The sequence below is a fragment of the Cariama cristata genome, unplaced genomic scaffold (assembly GCF_000690535.1).
Source record: "Cariama cristata isolate BGI_N322 unplaced genomic scaffold, ASM69053v1 scaffold15320, whole genome shotgun sequence".
Lineage (NCBI taxonomy): Eukaryota > Metazoa > Chordata > Aves > Cariamiformes > Cariamidae > Cariama > Cariama cristata.
Genome location: NW_009593078.1, coordinates 14,646 through 33,968, shown reverse-complemented (window position 1 = coordinate 33,968; position 19,323 = coordinate 14,646). Strand labels below are relative to the sequence as shown.

At 42.2% G+C, this 19,323-nt stretch overlaps 1 protein-coding gene across 1 annotated transcript in view; it reads left to right on the top strand.

Annotated features, from left to right (window-relative positions):
- Positions 1-1,553: 1,553 nt before the first annotated feature.
- The window catches only part of ELL (elongation factor RNA polymerase II), a gene marked incomplete at its 5' end in the record, with an annotated part of 26,870 nt that continues 9,100 nt past the window's right edge, over positions 1,554-19,323 (top strand). Inside the window, 6 exons of the mRNA XM_009708889.1 lie at positions 1,554-1,601; positions 7,053-7,174; positions 7,475-7,638; positions 10,551-10,804; positions 13,871-13,995; positions 17,390-17,486. Coding sequence (XP_009707191.1) covers positions 1,554-1,601; positions 7,053-7,174; positions 7,475-7,638; positions 10,551-10,804; positions 13,871-13,995; positions 17,390-17,486 — 810 coding nt within the window. The remainder of the gene's footprint in view (positions 1,602-7,052; positions 7,175-7,474; positions 7,639-10,550; positions 10,805-13,870; positions 13,996-17,389; positions 17,487-19,323) is intronic.

Genomic DNA, 19,323 nt, shown 5'->3' with positions numbered 1-19,323 from the left:
TCAGTGATCTCTGTACGAAGAGCAAGATGTTGTTTATTGTTTCTTTATAAAGGTTGTTTCGGGTCTATAAAACTCGCTATACAACACGGAGTGAGTGCTGTCAGCTTCAAGGATATTCTTGCTTTACTCACCGTCATAAATATCTCATAACAATCTAGGGTGTGATGCAGATCTGTTAAATCGTATTGGATGGGCTCTTAAAAGGCTCTGAAGACTGTGTCTGGAATGAGCTTATTCATCTGTGCTGGAAGGATATTTTCGTGCTAGTGAATATGGTTTTTTTGTTAATGTCAGCGTATTGTAGCTTAGATTCTTCACTCCTGGGCTGAAAGCATTTGGAAAGGTTTTATGAGAGATGATAAATTTAATGGGCTTTCAAGCTGTTAACTCTTTTGCTGCTAAATGTAAATGTCTGTTTGTGTAATCCCGTGGAAGTCGATGGGATCTTTATAGTGCTGGGAGATGCGAGAATTGCGATACAAAAAGGACAATACAAGTGCACCGTTTGGACTTTGTCTCCTAAACTCTTCTTGGCATTTTTCCCATTGAAATGTTTCTCCCGTATATGTGGCAACATGTTCGCTTCTAAATGACATTGCATCCTATTTGTAAATTCTTCTGTCCTTTTGGAAGGCTTCGCGATGGGATCCCACACGCAGTGGGTTTTTCCACCCGTTGAGCACAACTCTTGTACTGCAGGAGCGTGTCTTGAAATGGTTTATATGACTTAGGAAATGAAACCAATACAGCCACAATTCTCCTGAAATTTAAGAACTACAGACTTACTTTAACTTAGCGTGGCTTGGATTGCGTACGTTATTTTTTTTGTTGAAACCTCGGGTAAGAGTTTGAATTCCAAAGCCTTTGTGATCTTTGTAAAATCACAGCGAAGCAAAAAGTGCAGTCGCAGCGCAAAAAGGCTGGAATTCAGTGGTATTTCTGTCCTGAGCAGATTTAAGAGGTTTTAGAGCTAGCAAGAGTACGACTTCTTGAAATGTAAGCAAATTAGTATGGAGGAAGAGGCCGATTGTTGAAATGGGCAACGTAACAACAGTATTTTGCAATGAAGTTGCAGTTTGCTTTTCCAATGAATTGCCAGCTTTCTGTTGGAAAAAATTTGCTTAGTGTATTCTCAGACCTAGCACTGTAATAAATTTTCCCCTCAAATATCCACTGTTTAACTCAAAACTTACATAAGCACTGAAGATACACAGCTAAGCTATTCTGTGCCTGAAATGTGGTTTAGGGGTCAGGCAGGAACTAAGCGTAGCCCATCTGGGTATCATCTCAGAGCTGTTCTGTCTGAAGTAAGGGTACCACTGGTGACGTTACGGTTTTATCCCTTTTCTAGGTACAAATTGCTGTTTCAGGAGTTTTTGTATTTTCTTGCTTGGAATTCTGTATACTTCCCTGAACCTTTTCCCTTTTTTCCAAAAAAAACCCAAAACTATATAGGTCAAAAATCAAGCTGAGTATTTTTTGGCAGTGAATGTTGGAGCTTTAAATTTCTCTAAGGTAATCTTTTTTTTTTTTTTCCCCACTTGTTTTTGTAGGATGCTGTGACATCAAAACCAGTAATCCAGTTTCAAGGAAGCCAAGGGGTAAGTTTGTATGTGGGTTGCCTTGGAAAGTTCTTTACTGACTTAAACAATTAATGTAAGGTATTTCTTCTGTATGTCTGTCCTATTCCAGTTCAAAGAACAATGCTCTGATTTTTGAAAGTGAGAGATGTGAAATTCAGACATGGTCCAGGAGAGAGTGCTCATCGATTGCATGGATTACCCCTCTAAAAACTTTCCCCCCCTTCTTTGTTTTCTAACCTTGCTAAACCCATAGCAAGGTTATATTTCTATCACCAGTGTTGCTGGTGGTGAAATTGAGTTTTAGAAGGGCATGCTGTTGGGTAGAGCAAGGCAACGGGAAATTCACTGATGGCAGCAGTGTGGTGGGTGCAGCAATCCATGGAAACCTCGCCTGTGTCCCGAGGAAATGCCATGTCAAGCCTGGGAAACCTGGTGCAAGACTTTATGGGTACCAGTTATTTACAGTAGCAGTGCTTGGAGGCTGCTACGAATGTACTGAAGCTTTGTTTAATATGTGTGTCTAAACAACTGTGCAGTTTCTGTGAGTACCAAAAAGGGTTTTTTTATATTTAGGAGTTTTATTTCTTTAACTTCTGTTCCAATGACTGAATTCCTCCAAGATATTTATAGACACTTAAAACAGCCTGTCATGCCGGTTACTGACAATGTTGAGATTTAATTGGTAGTGTTTCTGGTAAAGTAATGCAACTGTTCAGTAAACTAAAAAAATGTCATTTATATACCTTTTAGATAGAAAAGTGTGTGTTTAACTTTGGTGCTCTGCACAAGGAAGGGGAATTTAAATTATTTTTTTTTTCCCAAGAATCTGAACTCAGCTGTAAATAAGTACTTAATTTTTTGTGGTGGCCCAATAAAACTTTCAAAAAGGCTTGAATTAAGTAGGCATTAAAGTCTAGCACGTTTCTCCTTGCCCATATTTTACCTTGTGATGTTAGTCTCACTAATAGCACATAGTACTCTAACAAAACCTAGCAGGAAAGACATGATTGTTATCGTAAGTTAAGACGAAAAATACAAACCTTTTTGTCCTGGGAAATAAAGAAAGGAGCGATTTCCAGGTTTTTTATTTTGTTTACAATTAAACTTCACAGAAAGCTCAGCATGAAAGCTTAGATAAAAATCTGCAACTGAAGTTTGGAGAAATTAGAAGCAAGTGACAAGGAAAACTTTTAAGGGTGCCTGATTTGTTGCTATTAGATGAGTAAACGGCTTTGCATGTAATAAAGAAGCTGAAAAGATTGCAAATGCTTTCCTTTCCCTTTGTAGAGCACCTTGTGAGGATCTACAGCTAACTTTTCCTGTAAAGCTGCTTAAGTTCTAGAAATGCCTCTTCTCTTAATTAATCTTCCCCCTGGAAGGGAATGTAGCAAAATGAATCAGAACAGCTTAAAATGCTCCACTGCCCTCAGCCACTGTGCTCTCCTTGTGGTGGGTTTCGCGTGGATCTGATACAGACCCAGGCATTTTCACGTTAACCAAAAAAACCCCCTATTTTAAAATGATGCAGTTCCTTATAATAACTAAAAATATTTTCAAATTATGCAGTTGCTTATAAAAATTAAAAATAAATCTTTAATGCACTTAATTGTATTTTAGCCCTTAACTTCCAGAGAAGAGTTTTAGGTGAAAGAGCTGCCAGTCACCTGTAATTACAGTCCAGGTTGAATGGAAGAGGAGCAAAGCTGCACGATTGCATCTGTTGCCATTTAAAGAGCGAAGCGTTGAGCCCGGCACAGTGTGAGCAGCGCCGGGGCGGTGCGGGTGGAAGGAGGACGTTGGCAGCACAGAGCTGACCTCTGCTTGCCTCGTTTTCGGCTGTTTAATTAATTGTGCTGTCGAGTAAAGGCCAAAGGTAGAGCTTTGAAGAAAGCGAGATCCAGTTCAATTGGGGCAGATAGAAAGAGCTCTTTGTCCTTTTATTATTATTTTCACTGGGTATGACAAGAAGCTGGCAGCTGCATAACCGTCTGTTTTTAAGTGTAGTACTCATATATGTCACGATTGTGCCCTGCTTTAAGGCACTGACGACAGGGCTTTAGATGCTTTCTAGTGAGCCTCCTGTCAATTGGACTGAAAAGATCATTTCAGTAATTTAACAAGTTCTCAAATTCAGATGATGACATTAAAACGTATTTGTTTAGCTATCTATTTTTGGAATACGCTTTCTTCCACTGTACCTTAATTCCCTGATTTGTTGCCTTCCTATTTTACTTCCTAATAAATGTTGCTATGGAGGAGACTTCTCATTAACTCTTGAGGGCGGTAGGTTTTGTGTGTAGCACAAATGTCAGAGTGTGATTTAAAGCAGTGTCCAGTGACATGAGGTTTTAATAGTGTGGCTTTTCTGTGTTAATATCCCTCTCGCAAGAAGGAAGAACTTAAAGTACTTGATGACTGGGGGAGGCAGGACATAAAATAAGAGTTTAAAATGAACTGCTGCTTCCTTAATTTAATTCTCTAGAAGCCTTAAATCACTGTGTCCATGCCTTTTTTTACCTATTCCCAGTGTTAGTCTAATGAATGCTGTCATGGATACTGTCAGTTTCTAATACACAGAAAAAAACTTTGATGTTTAATACCCTAATTAACCAGAGAAGGGAATCGGCCAGGAATAAAACACAGGGTCAGGAAGGTGGCAGCTCCATCGGCCAGGTGCTGAAAGGCGGATGTCAGTGGTTCTAGCCCGAAATAAAAGAGCTGTTTCAGTGATGGGGGACCGAACCTCCTGCATGGATCCTGGTCAGGTTGAATCTCACGAGAGTTTTTATAAACTGTGGACTGTAAATGATCTTTGCCTTGGGATGCATTTCTTTATAGCAATGCTAGTCTTATTAATTACTTTTTTCGGTGCAATAATTGTGTAATAATCAGAATTTCAATAGCAGTAACTAGGTCGTAATTAGCAGAGTGTTACTCTACTTTGAGATGCTGAAGTGGGACTATCTGGGTATTGCTTAGGAGCAGCACCTATTTGTTAGCTTTTCATCACAAACTAGATTTTCTTGGATAGTTTTGTAAGTTTATATGGAGTCTTGAGCATTTTGCTTGTTTCAACGTGCATATAAATTAGAATTTAAAAGCTTGAGTACCAAAGCGTTACAAACGGTGGTAGTTGGTGGCATGCATAACTGTACAAGAAAGGCTGAAGATGCTTCTATTTCGGTAAAAACACGTGCAGAATTAGAGCTTAGGGTGGGTCAAATTTGCAGGTGCTTGGAGGGGGGAGACGAGATGGGAGGAGTAGGGAAAGAACTGACTTGGGGGGAGTAGAAAACCCATTCAGGTGCCAAATACACGTATGTTCACACAGCTTTCCTAAGTATGACTGTTAGGAACAAAACGTCTTAACTTTACGTGATTGGAAAAAATGACGTTTTCCCCTATTTCTTGGGATGAACTTGTGCTGATATTAATAGAGGAAGGTGAAATTACCATTCAGAGTGAGCTGTACACAGATGAGTATTACTTGAAAGAAAAAAAAACAGAAGTCACATCTGTACTGAGCTATTTTTAAGTGTCTATGGTTACTGGTGTAATAGTCGGCACCAAAATTAGGGCTCCCTCAAAGCAGTTACCATGCTGATTTGGTGGCTTGAGAAACCTTCTGTTTCAGCTAAAAATAATTCCTAGATAACAGCCAGTTTGCATATGCTATACTTTTCAGTACTGGAACGAGCAACATTTAACGTTAAAGTGACTCTCTCGCCCCTGTCTCGGTTTATGTCCTTTGAAGAAGCTGCAGAAACTACAAAAATGCCAAAGCCAGGGCTCTCGGAGCAGCCGTTTTTTACAATGGTAAATCAGGAGGTAGAAGAAAGCTATTTTAGTGTGTGAATGTATGATTTGGCTGCATCCTCCAGGTTTTATTTTACAAAGCTGTTGTGTGCAGCACAACTGGCTCCCCCAACGAGCGGCACTGGGAGCCGAACAGACCCGTTGCATTTACCTTCTTGCCCTGTTCCCAGCGAATTAACTAGCGGGTGCGCAGTGCCAACTGCAAAATACCCACAATCTACTGTTTACATAACTTTGACTTTGTGCATGTTCTCAGCTCGCTTGTAAAGCAGAAGAGAATTTTATTCCTTCTGGATGGGTGGGGGCAGAGGGTGCCGGGACAGATTAAGGGCTCAAGGCTGTGGCACACGTTTGGCAGGGGAGATAACAGGGCTCAGCTGCCGCTGCCGGAGGGTCAGCGCTGCCCGGCAGCGCCCGGATCACCACCAAATCTGCTCCGAGTATTTTTAGATCCGGATCCTGGGACTGCACGAGGAGATAACTTATCCTTCTGTACAAAACATGGCTCAAGTCTGGGTTTCTTGGCTTGCCGTTTGAAAGAAGGGAAGTCTGTTTTGAGGGCTGGCTGGAGGATAGCTGGTCTTTACGGCAAGTAAATGGAAAATGCAGCACTGGCTCAGCTCAACGCAGGTCACGCAGGCGTTTCTTGCCACTTCTGAGAACATCCCTGTGGTTTAGCAAAGTGGCACAGATGCACTGGGTTTCCAGGCTGCTGTAGACGTCTGAGGTCAAAGGGAAACCACCTAGAAACCCTTCTGTACCAGCAGTGCTCTTTTATGGAGCACAGTCATATGTGGGTGCCACGAGTTGGTTTGCTAGGCATATGTATTTTGTGCATATATGTGGCAATCTGGGTAAATATAAATCTGTGTGGTAGAGTGTAGCCTAAAATAGATTGAAGCTGATGTTCCTTCTGTCTCATTTTCTGGAAGCCATCTTAATTATCAAATATTGATGCGATAGTAGAGCTCAGATGCTGAGATTATGTTGGATCTTGGACGCAGAGGGGAAACAGTTTCCCTTTTGCAAAATGAATGGCTGGGGGGAGAAAAATAACGCAGATTGCTGTAGAGTTGTCTGCGGAGTGCACTTAATGCTTGATTAAATATTTAATTTAGCAGCAGCGTCACACTCTACTGTGAGCCATGAAATCTCGTTATGGAATTATAATCTCTTAAAAAAGAATAAGCGTGGTACCTAGTGACCTGGCTTGTACTATGTTTAGTGCTGGCTCACTAATTCTGAAGAAACAAGTCTCGAGTGGTTTAAATTGAGTATAAACAGCGATGGCGAGTCTGTTTTGAGCCTGAATCAATAGAATTGGGTCAGATTCCTCGAACAAGATTATTGTGGGCTCCGCTTTGCAAGGCAGCAAGCCACCAGTTCAGATCCCTGTTCTGTTACAGACATGGCTGTCTTTTTAGCTGTTCTTACATCTGTCTACGTCTGTTACCTTATCTTTTCAGTGCATATAGTTTTGCTAACTTGAATCCTTCTTGTAGCTTCTTGCTCTTCATAGTCTCCTATGCAGTAATCCATATGCTTTACTTGTGGTGGGTTGCAAAATGGCTAAAAGCATAGTGACTGCAGAAAAACTGAATTTTGTGTTAGCGCGGCTACCCAAGTGACCAATATTTCTCTCCTTCCAAACAGCACATCGCGATTCCAAGGCCTGATCGACCTACGGAAGTACGGACTTTCACATTTTATCTTTCAAATATTGGCAAGGACAGCCCGCAAGGGAGTTTTGACTGTATCCAGCAGTATGTATCTAGGTGAGTGGTACATCAAAAGAAAATCTAGCCTTTTTTTTAAATACCTTATCTTCTGTAGAATCTTTTCCCTAACAAACTTGAACAAGACTTAATACGTGTTCTTTCTTTTTAGAGTCTTTCTAATCTGTTTGCCTGTCTGTATTTGGGTAAGGAGGCACTCGCAGAAGAATCTGTTCACCTCTCAGCTTCTTTCTGTCCCCTCCTATTATTTAGATAATGCAACCTCAGTTATTCACCGGTGACAGAGATGTGCCTGTTGGCGGTGTTGGGAGTATCTTTTCCATTGCGTTTCTTTTGCAGCAATGGCAATATCCATTTGGATTGCCTTGGAAGCATACAGGATAAAATCACTGTGTGTGCTACTGATGATTCCTACCAGAAGGCAAGGCAAAGCATGGCGCAGGCAGAGGAGGAGACTCGCAGCCGGAGCGCTATAGTCATTAAACCTGGGGGGAGATACGTAGGTAAGCAGCAACTTGATTTGGGGGTGTCTTCACTAGCTTCTGAAGTCAAATGCTGACATCTGTTTGCTTGACCATGAAAGTCTTTGACGAGTACCTGGTAGTTCTTATGGGCGTCTGATTTATTAGGCTGCTGCTCTCCTTATATTGCGACTTCTTCGCAGCTTCCATCTTCACGCTGGAACACGTGTGGTGGTGTTTGCATGGCCTCTGAGGGTTGTCTGTGTGCAGTCACATCACTCTTGAGCATTATTTTGTATTTGTCACGTGGTGATGCTGAGAGTGTCCTGCTGATCCATCAGAAGTGTCTGTGCTCCTGGCAAGGTCAGCTGAAATGTCCCACCGCTGTTGTCACACATCTGGTGTGTGCCTGCACTTCAGACCATAACATGCAACATGGAGGATGCAGATAGCAGAGCCCTTGTGTTAATAAACAAAGAGACTAAAGCAGTGCTGCTGACTGCGGCCTTAAACCAACCATCTTATTGCAACAATGAAAGGAGAATCTATGGGGAAGAAATAAAACTATGGCAAGTATCGGTGGACTCGAAAAGGAGACTGCAGAGTCCTAGCTTTGGGCTCGGGTCCCTGCTTTAACCTCAGTCTGGTCACAAATGTAGGGGACAAATACTAACCAGAAAGCAGAGTTTTGTTTTTTTTCTTTTGTTTTTTTGAGCCAGCTGTTTTTTCTGTAGCCAGTCTCTTCTCAGAGGATGTCTGTGATGAGAATGGTGAGTTGCAAAATGTAGAACTGACCCTGACTCATTGTTTTATCAGCCCAGTGCTCAAAGCTGAGAAATAAGATAGTAATCAGGAAGGAAATGCATTGCTTTCCTGTAGACTAGAAGATTATTTTGTTTAGCTTATATTTGAGAACATTACAGTAAGTGGATGAAGTTGTTGGGCGTGTGAGGAAGAAGATTTGCAAAGAAAATTGCTTCCCGGAAAGACAGAGCAAAACTTTTGATTTAAAAATACTCTTGCTAAAATGTTTACCGCTCTGAAGTGGAGGTACAACCATGTAAAAAGCAGTGGAGTGCATGCTGCATATATAAGATGTCAGTGTTTAAGACAGGAGGAAAGCACTGGTCCAAGAAGGACGAACCTGGGCAAGGACAATCCTCTTGTGGGATACGCATGTATTTGGTGTGCCAGCACCAGCAGCTGATTCGCTTGCAGGCTGGTCTGGAGGGAGAAGGCTGGCTCTCGCATTTCCATGAGAACACGGAGCTCGGCACTTAAACGTCAGTGGAGTCATTCCAGGCAGCTCAGATGTGGAAGAATTTATATGAAATGTTGAAATTGGAGATCAACAGAACAGTATAATGTGAACTAACACTTGAATGAATATATATGTAGATACATAGCTGATACGTCTGCAGGGGGATGTGTCTGCTTACTAAATACGTGTATGTATACATCTGTATATATGCACATGTATAAATATTTTAAGACTTTGTGTTCTGGCTTACCTTAGTTTTTTCTTTTCCTATCATTGCACATTTTGGCTCCAGCCTTAAGTGGAAATGTCCCAATGTGTTTTTGCTGTTCATGACCTGGCAAGAGTTAAGGGAGTTCTAGAAAGCCGACGAATCTTCTCTTGTCCCATTTCTGGAAATGAAGTCCAGTTGACCTCTGAATTTTGGGATGTTTAACATGTGAATTGTTGTTTTTCTCCCTCTCATCGTAACTCAGCCCTGCCGACGATGGGTCGTAGTTACTTGCATCAGCGTGGTGCGTAATAAAAAGCCAGGAAATGGGAACTCAGTTATGCAATCTACATTTCAGTAAAATAAACACTGCAGACAATCACCAGTATCTTCAGATGACTCAGTTGAAAACATTGCTTCCTAGCAGTGGAGAATTGCCGTACTGGAATAAACCTCCAAAATTCTTGCAGTAAATGCTGGATATTGTTTGTCCTAGTGAAGGTCACTTTCTTGAACCAAAGTGATTATTGATTGCACCTCCATCTTTTAGGCCTTGGAACCGACAGATTTTCGATTTGCTGGTTTCACCTTTGATAGCAGGAACCTGGCTTTGTGACCTGTTTCTGTATTCAAAAGAGTAAAATTCTGATTTGCCCTTTAAGTGATGTGGGACTTATGTGAGGGTTCTAGTTAAAGCTGTTTTTCAATAGAAATGAGAAAAAAAGACTTCTTGTATAATGCTCTCAGAAACCAAGAACCACATTTGGGACGGAGTTGAGGAAGCTGCCTGTGAGGGCTTGAGACGAACTTTTGAGACAGCTTTCTGTTCTCACGTATACGTAAATGTAATTGGAGGGCGAAGCAGTTGTTACTACAGTGTAGAAGGGGTTATTCTATTGGAATAGACAGCACGCTAATGAATAGGGAAATGTATCAGTGTTAGACCCCATTCATGTGGCTGTGTTTGGCGGGGGGAAGGGAGGTGGACCCAGCCCCATAAAGTTCCTATTGTTCTAAAAGCAGAAACATCTGCTGGAGTAGCGTTTTTGCTGAGATCAGCAGCAGGGAGCCGCTCGTTGACCAGTTCTGGTCTTTCCACTCCGTATTTCGACTCTTCTACATCATAATGCAGAATTTTCTTCTCATAGGGAGGGGAAAAAATGGTTAGATTAACCGTGGGGATACGTGCACTTGGGATAAATGAAAAGCTGGCAAACAAAGAGAGCTTTATGTAAGCTTGTGGCCAATAATACTCAGGTTTCCAGAGCTTGGTGTTGCTGTTTACAGGCTTGTCATGAATCATAAAACTCACGGGCTACTCGTTCTGGCGGCGTATCGGAACGGATGGGGGTGTGCTGGTTGTGTTTGTCCTTCATTGTCATCTTCGGGCGCTTCAGATGGTGTAATGAACTCCATATACGTGTTGACAGACCACTGGCCTTTGCAAGGTGACTGCTGCAGTTTACTATTCTCATCTCATTTTAGGCAAAAAGGTTCAGGTGCGTAAACCTGCACCAGGAGCTTCCGATGCTGTTCCCTCCAGGAAGCGCCCAACGCCAGTCAACCTTGCCAGTGCAATAAAGAGAGGCAATAGTGCCATTTCTCAGAGACCCTTCAAAGATAGGGTTGTGCACTTACTGGCACTAAAGCCTTATAAGAAACCTGAACTTATTCTCAGATTGCAGAAGGATGGACTTTCTCAGCAGGACAAGGATTTGCTGGACAACCTTCTGCAACAGGTTTGTACTCTGATGAAGGCAACAATTTAGGTAAAGGGAAACGTCTTCTCAGAATGGTAGTACCTTCTGTATTAGTCTGAATGTAACCTGTATGTCTCAAAGCTGCAGCTGAATGTTTCTCTGAAGGCCACGTCTGACAAGTTCACGATGCACGTTGCTATTTTGCTAGAGGTAGCAGAAGCCTCTCACGTATGTGCTTCGGTTTAGGTGTATGCAACTAAACTGTATGATTTCGGTTCACCAGATCAGGCACTCAAGAGGAACACTTTTGGTTGGTCGTGGGGAGAATTATCTAACAGAGGATCTACGAGCTGTTTGATTTGTTACAACCTATAAATCTGTTCTATGTATTTTTTATTAACGTGGACATAAAGGAACACATTCGGTGTTAATACATGTAATGTTTCCTGTGTGAAGGAAAAAATACGTCCTCTTCCACTAAGCTTTACATTTTCTTTGTATTGTTCAACCCATGCCTTTCCTGCTTAGAAGTGCAACTGGTTAGGTGTGAAGATCATGCAGCTTCTTGCAAAGCATATTATTTGTATGTCAAGTGTGAAAGCTGTCTCCAAGCTGAATCAGTTCTTAACACTTTGAGTCATGTTGAAGGTGCCATTTTAGGAATTGCAGTAAATACCTTTATTGCTGTCAGTGCAAAAGGCATCATGGATGTTTACTTAAATGCTGCAGCTGCCCTCTTCTGTATTGGATTTTTTTTTTTTTACTACTCCTTTCCAAAGCTGAAAAGAATGAGACAGTGAGGAGTTGGTTTGCCCGAGGGCACAGGGCAGGTCATATTGCAAATGGAGTTATTGCTGGAACAACTTGTTCCTTCCCTAGGTTTTAGTCCTGTAGCCCTTAATTTTCCAGCAGAGCTAGAATTCTTTTGAGCACCCTTTTGAATAGGTTTGGTACTAGAAATACTATTTCTGGTAATCACCTTTTCTTGATGCTCTCACAAGCCCCTAGCAGGCAAGTGGGGTGTTCGGCAGTGTCCACAGTGTCAGCCTGATTTGACTGTAAATGTATTGCTTGTAAACTTTAATCTCCTTTCAGCACTACCACGGCTCCCATCCACAAGCAGACAAAGATAAGCTAAAAATTACAGGCTGCATTAAAGCTACATGTCTAAATACGTCTAGGTGTGGGTTTCATTGTACTCTTGCATCTCTCATAGGACTCTGTGTTCCTGCTGGCCTTTTTGCCTCATTTTGCAAGGTTTCTATTTTTGGGAGGCCTGGGGTGGAGCTTGCAGAGTCCCACACCAGCAAAACAAGGAGGTAGCAGCTCTCAGCCTCTGTGCAGAGAAAAGCTGAGTTGTTCTTCTGCCTGGGCTACAAGCCTTGCCGAGCAGCGTGCCCTCCGCTGTAGAAAGCAGCCTTAGCCAGGGAGATTCTGGGAGAGTTTTTGAAAAAGAACCTGGCATTGCTTTTGTCTCTTGGGCGTGTTTACTGGGATATCTAAATGTAAAACACAGCTCAAATTCTTCTTTTATTTTGGCTCAGGATTTTGGAAAACTGACAGAACTGAAGGAAAAACAAAGTGTTTGTCATGTAAACTGATAACTGTGCTTTCTGTTTCTCGCTTATCAGGCGTGCTTTGCTGTATTAGTTCTGCAGCTTTTTTTGCTTTAAAACTCCTAGATCTTTACTATTAGGTCATAGTCTCCCTAAAGCAAAAGCAGAGGAATTAACAGCATCTTCAGTTAATTCAAGGCCTTCCACTCCTTCACTTGCTTTTCTGAGGCTATCTTACTGCTGCATGGATAATAGAAATTCATAAGCACAACCATCTCCTGAATGGAGCGAGCAACGGAGAACACTAATCCATAAACAGACGCACGATATCTCCACGGTCTGAATAAAAGCATCTTCCAGTTTCAAGTGTAATACAGTTGTCAAACTGAGTGGCTGAAGCGGTGAATTTGGGACGCAGTTGCTGGCTTTGCCAGTTGATCAGCCCGGTTGTGGGCATAGCCTTTGGCACCTGTGCCTCTGTATCCCCTTTATCAAAACAAATGTAAGGCTTTGTTTTCTTCCTAAACTTGCAGTGCTCTACAATCACCTAAGAAGGGTTCCCTAAGACAGTATCTGTGAAAGCTTAATTGGGGCTTTTTGGTTTGTGCTAACATTGTATTTTTCAGATGTGTAACCAGCAGCAAGAAGTTAAATTTTCAGTCAAGCTGTGGAAAGGCTGATTGAAGTGGGATAGCTCTTAACAAGTTGTTTCCATTCTAACACAATTCTGCCAGTTCCAGCGGTGTTTCCTATCCATGTAGGCACCATGCAGAGTTTTGTGGGGAAACCACATGCGATAGAATTAGATAAAACGTTCAGAAAGCTGCTCACGCAAGTGTACTGAGCTAACTGCAGCACGTGTCTTAGGTGCAGTGCTTTATTGTAAAACCCTGGGTTATAAGCTGATAATCACAGGTTTTGTTCTTGCCCTGAAGTAGTCCTTGGAAAAGTTCTCCTCCATGAAATCCAGCAGATGATCCTAATGCACTGAACTGCACGGTGTCATCTGCAAGCTCCCTAAAGCATTATATCTACAAGGTCTTCTCTTCATTGCTCCTTGAGAAAGTAGCTTTCTGTGACCTGTTTTACTGGCTTGTCAGTGAGAAATTATCTTCTGGCAACTGTTAACTAAGCTGTCGCCACAAGAGTTTCTCTATCAGCTAATAAACGGCACCATTTTAGCTATCGGACAGGTGTGATAAACCCTAATGGGAACAGGCAGTCCACTTATTTCCAGGTATTCCATAAACTGATGTTCCAACTACCCAAGCTGAACAATCTGTTTAGATTTGACTTATTTCCCAGTAAACTGGATATGCTTTGGAAACTCGTAATAAACTGTTGCAATGACAAGGCAAAAGGAAAGGCACAGTTTGATTTAAATAATCTAAATAATTAGGAAATGAAGTATGAAGTCTCTCCTTGTTCTCTGACACTACTAACTGCTGCTAAGCTTGCTGAGATTTTGCCTACATCTTAGGTCTCTTTTGTTAGAACAAGTGAGAAAATTAAACCCTAACAGTTGTTTTGCAAATTACTTTTGTTGCAGGTGGCAAATTTGAGTGCCAAGGACAGCACTTTCACACTGAAAGATTGTGTATACAAAGAAGTGCAGAAGGACTGGCCTGGCTACTCTGAAGGAGATCAGCAGTTGCTGAAGAGGATACTTGTTCGGTAATTATTCCATCTTCTCTGTAATATCATCTGGAGCTTGAAAATACTGGGCCAGGTCAGTTGCTATAAATCAGGGTAACCGAAGTCAGTAGAACTACAGTAAGTTGAGTGTTTGACTTACTTTAACATAAAGTAAATCTGTTTATCATCCAAGCAGCTGTAGAAGTTGACTAAACTTGAATATCAAAGTGGATGCACTCTTCAGATCTTCCTAGGTTGCCTTTAAATCATTATACTAAAAGCCAGGGGAAAAACCTGGATGGAGAACAAAAGCTGGTAACAGTTAGAAGTTAATGGTGGTTTAAAATCCTGGGAAATGAGCGGATTAAGGCAAATATGTCCAGCTAAACCCTCCACTGAAACTCTTCTTTCCTTTCTCCCTGTTGTCTTGTATGTGGGTTCCTGTGCAGACTGCCGTGTTTGTTGAAGGCAAGGACGATGTTGCCGTGCAGCCATGTCCTCAGCTGTCTTTCCCAGCTGCTTCTGTGCTCTATTCCTGTGGATGTCCCTATTCCTCTCGAGCTGTTTGCTTTGGAGACATTGCTGCTTAATCTCTGTAGTGTTATTTGGATATTTGTTTACTGTGGGGTTTTGTTTTTTTCTTGTGTTGCAAATTCCATTGGTATCACAGTTGTCCTGCCAGATTAAGATTTGAAGTAAGGGATGAGTGAAAAAGCAAGAGGCAGTTCTGTAGAGATCAGTCCCCTAAAACACGTGCTGATGTCTTCCTGCCCATCCAGTGCAATCCTCACTGCCCAAGGGAAACCTGTTCTCATGTTCCTTCCTGAAAATAGTCCTTAACAGAGTTAGTTGAGATGATGATAGCTTTGTCTCATTGGCCGCTAAAGACTTTTTTTTTTCCCCTCTACAGATATTTTTTCCTTAGGTGAAGCCTCCAAGCTTGGAAGCTTTTGGCTGGCAGGCAGCAGGAAAAGAGACCGTATCTCCCAGGTTTCTAAAGGAGAATTCTGCTCTGAGGGTTGATAGGGTTTTCAGTGTGTGTGTACTGACTTGGTACGGATTTTGTAATGCAGATAGAGATTTTACTTGACTTGATTTTGAGACTTATTTCATTGTGCTTTTGGTTAAGATTAAGTAGAGCATGCTCTGTTGGAACAGTTTCCATGATTTGAAAGCACAGTTGGCTTGGAGATGAGACTTTGTTAAACCAACAGAAACTTGCACTTAAAGTGCTTTGGCATGCTAAAGAAAAATCGAACTTATTTAAATGGCCTTGATGTTGAATTGTAATTAAAAGAAAAAATACAACTGCCATGCAATCTTCATGGCTTTCAGAAAAGTTAATTTCTCCCTGTAGAAAGCAATGTTTACTGCTTTTTTCTAGAATTGTGGCATTCAGTTATAGCAAAGGTCTAAAAATAGACCTTGGAAAGGATGTATTCAACTGTACAAACAAAGACCTGCTCAGCCAATGCAGGTAATGAGGCTACAAAATGGAAAAAACATGTAGGGTTGAAGACAGTAGAAAAACATTCACAAAAAGGGCGCAGGCACCAGACGTAGGACTTTACGTAGCTGGCTGTGGTAGTCTGCCTGGTTGCCTAGATCCAGCCAATTGTTAAATGTCCTCTCGGTTTTCAGGTCCAGTTGCCACTTGATGGTTCAACGGCTGCAATAATTAGCACATCTGCAAATATTAAAACTATATCTAACAGTGCTTATGTTAAACTCACTTGTTTTTCCTCATGTTTGTGTTTTCCATCCTTCTTTCACCATTGTAGCGAAATGTTTTTCCGCTGTTACGAGAGCCGCTGAATTGAAAGTAGTCGTCTTTCATTCACTTTTTTAAGTGCGTAATTAACATGTTAGGAGATGTGACAAGGTTGCTCAGTCTAGTCAAACAGCATCCGAAAAGCCACTTTCACTGCAGTGTTTATGGAATATCACTGTTCCCCTTCCTGTTTTCACAGCCTCTGAGTACTTTTCTTGAGTCGGTCTATGACTGTTGAGATCGTTCTAAATAAAATTAAACAAAGCAGCAACTGAAGCCAGAATGGCAGTGAAACTGCAGACATCTAAATGTTGCTGCAATAGGGCCGAAGGTTCAAGCTCAGGTTAAAAGAAAATCTTGTAAAGTCGTGGGCTCTTATCTCTGAAATAATCTTCCCAATGTTTGAAAAACATGTGCACTTTAAGGCTGGTTATAGTCTCTTGTGGAAGAATTTAGGTGTTGGCTATTTAGGCTGTACAGCTGGTGACAAAATGACTGCAGAGCTAGTTTATTAAAACCTTTAACCCTGAATATTTTTTTTTTCAGCTTGACAGCTGCAACTTGATGCAACAGTAGTTTTTCCTGGGTGATTAATATATGGGCAATCTGGGTGGTGTCAGAAGAGTAGGGCAAAGCTGGTGTGCTGTGAAACTTTACTCTGAGATCTGGAGAGGCCCTTGGGCGATGGGGAGTGGAGATACCCAGCGTGAATGTGAATTAACGCACCTACGTGATTGGAATGACTTGTGTTGTACTTTTTTTGCTACAAGAGGTTTCTGTTGTTTGTCGAATACCACAAATACAGACCAGATTAGCGCTCTTTTGCATGATGCAACTTTAAAAGTATTATTATGAAGCCCTAAATGTAAATCCTAGTGGACCAATAACATCTTAACAGTCCCGGTTATAATCCTGCCTTTCCTGGGCCCAGAGGGGCTTCCTTCTGAAAGAGGGCTGCTGTTCCTGCGAAATGTTATTTTGATGGTGCTGATGAGTGGGAGACCTTAGTCCTTAACATCTGAACTTGAGTTTCGGTCCCTTTTCAGTGTGCCTGCTTTCTGAATTGTCTCGTGAAGACAGTTTTAACTGGGTGAGGCAGAAATTAGTTTATTTAAAGTCTTGCTTATTGAGCTGTATTTCAGTCATAGCAAGAATTTATGTGTCTTACACACTTTAAAGTTCCATGCCAGTTTTTACTAATCGGTACATGGATTATTTTTCTAAGATTGTTGTAATACTTATGTCACCAGTTCAAGAGAAAAGAGGTAAAACTGTCAGAAAATAAGTTCCATCCTTGGTAGGGAATCCTTTCATGTGTCTGATAACTCAGCCTGCCTCCTCCCTCCTTGCCACGACACCAGCAGTGTCAGTCCAAGGTCTTACCTCCATTCACAGGGAATGACAAAGATGATGGGAAGGCAAGAAAGAGATAAGCAATTAACATATGTTGTTGATTGATATTTTCCTGTAGTAGTTTCTTCTTCCTATATTTTGTCAGAGGTTTGAAATTGTAAGTGCCTGAACGAGCTGCTTCCATGGCATCTTCAAGCAGTCAGAATCTGAGCCCACAAAAAGGCTCTTTGCTCTGCAGGAAGATTTAAAATCACAGTCTGTTGGCTTGTCAAGCACAGGACTTGAACAGCCCTAAATTCTGTTTTTCAGGAAACTCTGTCAGCCGCAGAACAGTAGCGGTTTTCAAGGAGAAGCGCCTTCCCTGAGTCCACCAAAAGACAATGTGAACTCCAGCTCTCCTCCTCAGGTGGGTGATCCCTCTCCAAGGGTGCGGGGTCTGGTTAGCGCAGAGCCAGCAACTGGCTCCATCTGCTCCTGATGGAGTTGGTTGCTGGACGTAGGTCCGCGCTGAGCTGTTCAGCCTGTCTGCGCACTGTGTAATCACCTGCTGCTGGAGGCTGTTAGGTCATAGGTTGTTGGGTTTTTTCTGTTTTATTAAGTTAGAGTCTAATTCTGGGTTTCCTCAGCATCTGTTTCTCCTCTGGATGTGGTTCAGTGACGGCCTATGGGGAGGATCTCTGACAGTGTGTCTTGGGTTTAGTTTTAAGGGCTACATTTTTTTCACAGCACCTACATCCCTCTTGGAGTTCCTGGGAGAATGAGCTTGTGTTTTACTCATTACTAATAATTGACTGGAACGAAGCAGTAATAAGTAGCTCCCAAACACAGTTGGGTTATTAAAAACATTGACCTTTTGCAACCTAATTGCCATGACAGATCAGGGGCAGGTTGGTCTGCTCTTTGATTTGTTGAGATGCCAATGCATGGAGCTGTGAAAAGTACATTTGGACTGTTTTTTCCATGACAATAAACTGCAAAGGAGCCGCATTTGCTTTTGTGTGTTAAGCAGAGTCTGTCTCTGCTCTTCTCAGTATCTCTTAGCACAGGCATTTCTTGCTAGCGTTGTGAAATGCCGGCTTTCCTTCTCTGCTGTGGGTCAGCCCAGACAAGTTGAGTATTTATTCTCCTCCTGCCAGTGGAATGTGTAATGCCTGCTTGTCTGGACAGACGCACTGAGGATTAGTGGCAAAGAATATTAGCAGGTAAAGAAATTATGTACTTTCTGGCAGCGAGAGGGAGGCAATTCTCTATTGAGAACAAGAACTGTGCGACTTGTTTGCCAGGTAACTAATTCCAAATCCTCTCCTGCTCTGCTGTGGGCATGTTCCTGGTGAATAAAGAATGATCCCCTTCGTTCACGTGAGCTTGGAAAGACACAGTGCTGTTAGGAGGCTGGTCTTGTGTTTTTCTTGACCTGATTCTGAGAAAATCTAGGCTGAAAAATCATCTTACTTCTGGCTGTACGTATTTTGAAAGATGCAAAGGTCTGTAGGGGATCTTTCTGGTCTCTTGGGGTGACCCAGTCGAAACTTTGGGTGGTTGGTTGATTTGGATCTAGAAAAGGCTACTGAAACGGGGGCAACCAAAATGGGATGTATGTGTTTCCAGCAGTGCTTCTAACATGGCTTTTGTCAGACAGCAAAGCACAGACAGCTTTTTACTGTAAGCAGTCGTCTCTTTTTTTTTTTTTTTGATGCTCTATAGCTGTAGTTTCTATTTAGAGAGGGAATGCCTGCTAATGGTTGCAGTCCCAGCAGAGGACTGGGATTTGGTAGCCTGGAACGCAGAGTATTTTGGGAAAGTTCAGTTGTGGAATGAAGACGAAGAAAAGGATTGGTCTGGTAATTCTAAGGAAGCATGGCAGAGCAGGTATGAGATGCATATACCACCTCATAACCGAAGAGGTAATCTTGGTGCAGCTGGTGTTTGTTTGGCTTTAGAGAAAGGATAGTAAAAGACGGCAGTTCTTAGATCTGTCACCCGTTCTGCGACCTGTAGTCAAAGGGAACCGCCCCTCCTTTTGGGAGATGGGCACTGCCTGTGTTCTGCTGGGAAGGCAGGCAGGGATGTTGCAAAGCCAGTTCGACGCGCTGTCCTTGCCCCTTGGGCTCTGTGGCAGTGTGAGCAGCTCCTCTTCGTAATTACCTTGACATGTGGAAAGGATTCCTGCCACCGAGCCGTGTCCTTGAGACCCCTGCAGCTAGCAAAGAGAAATAATAACTGGGGGGGGGGGGGGGGGGGAA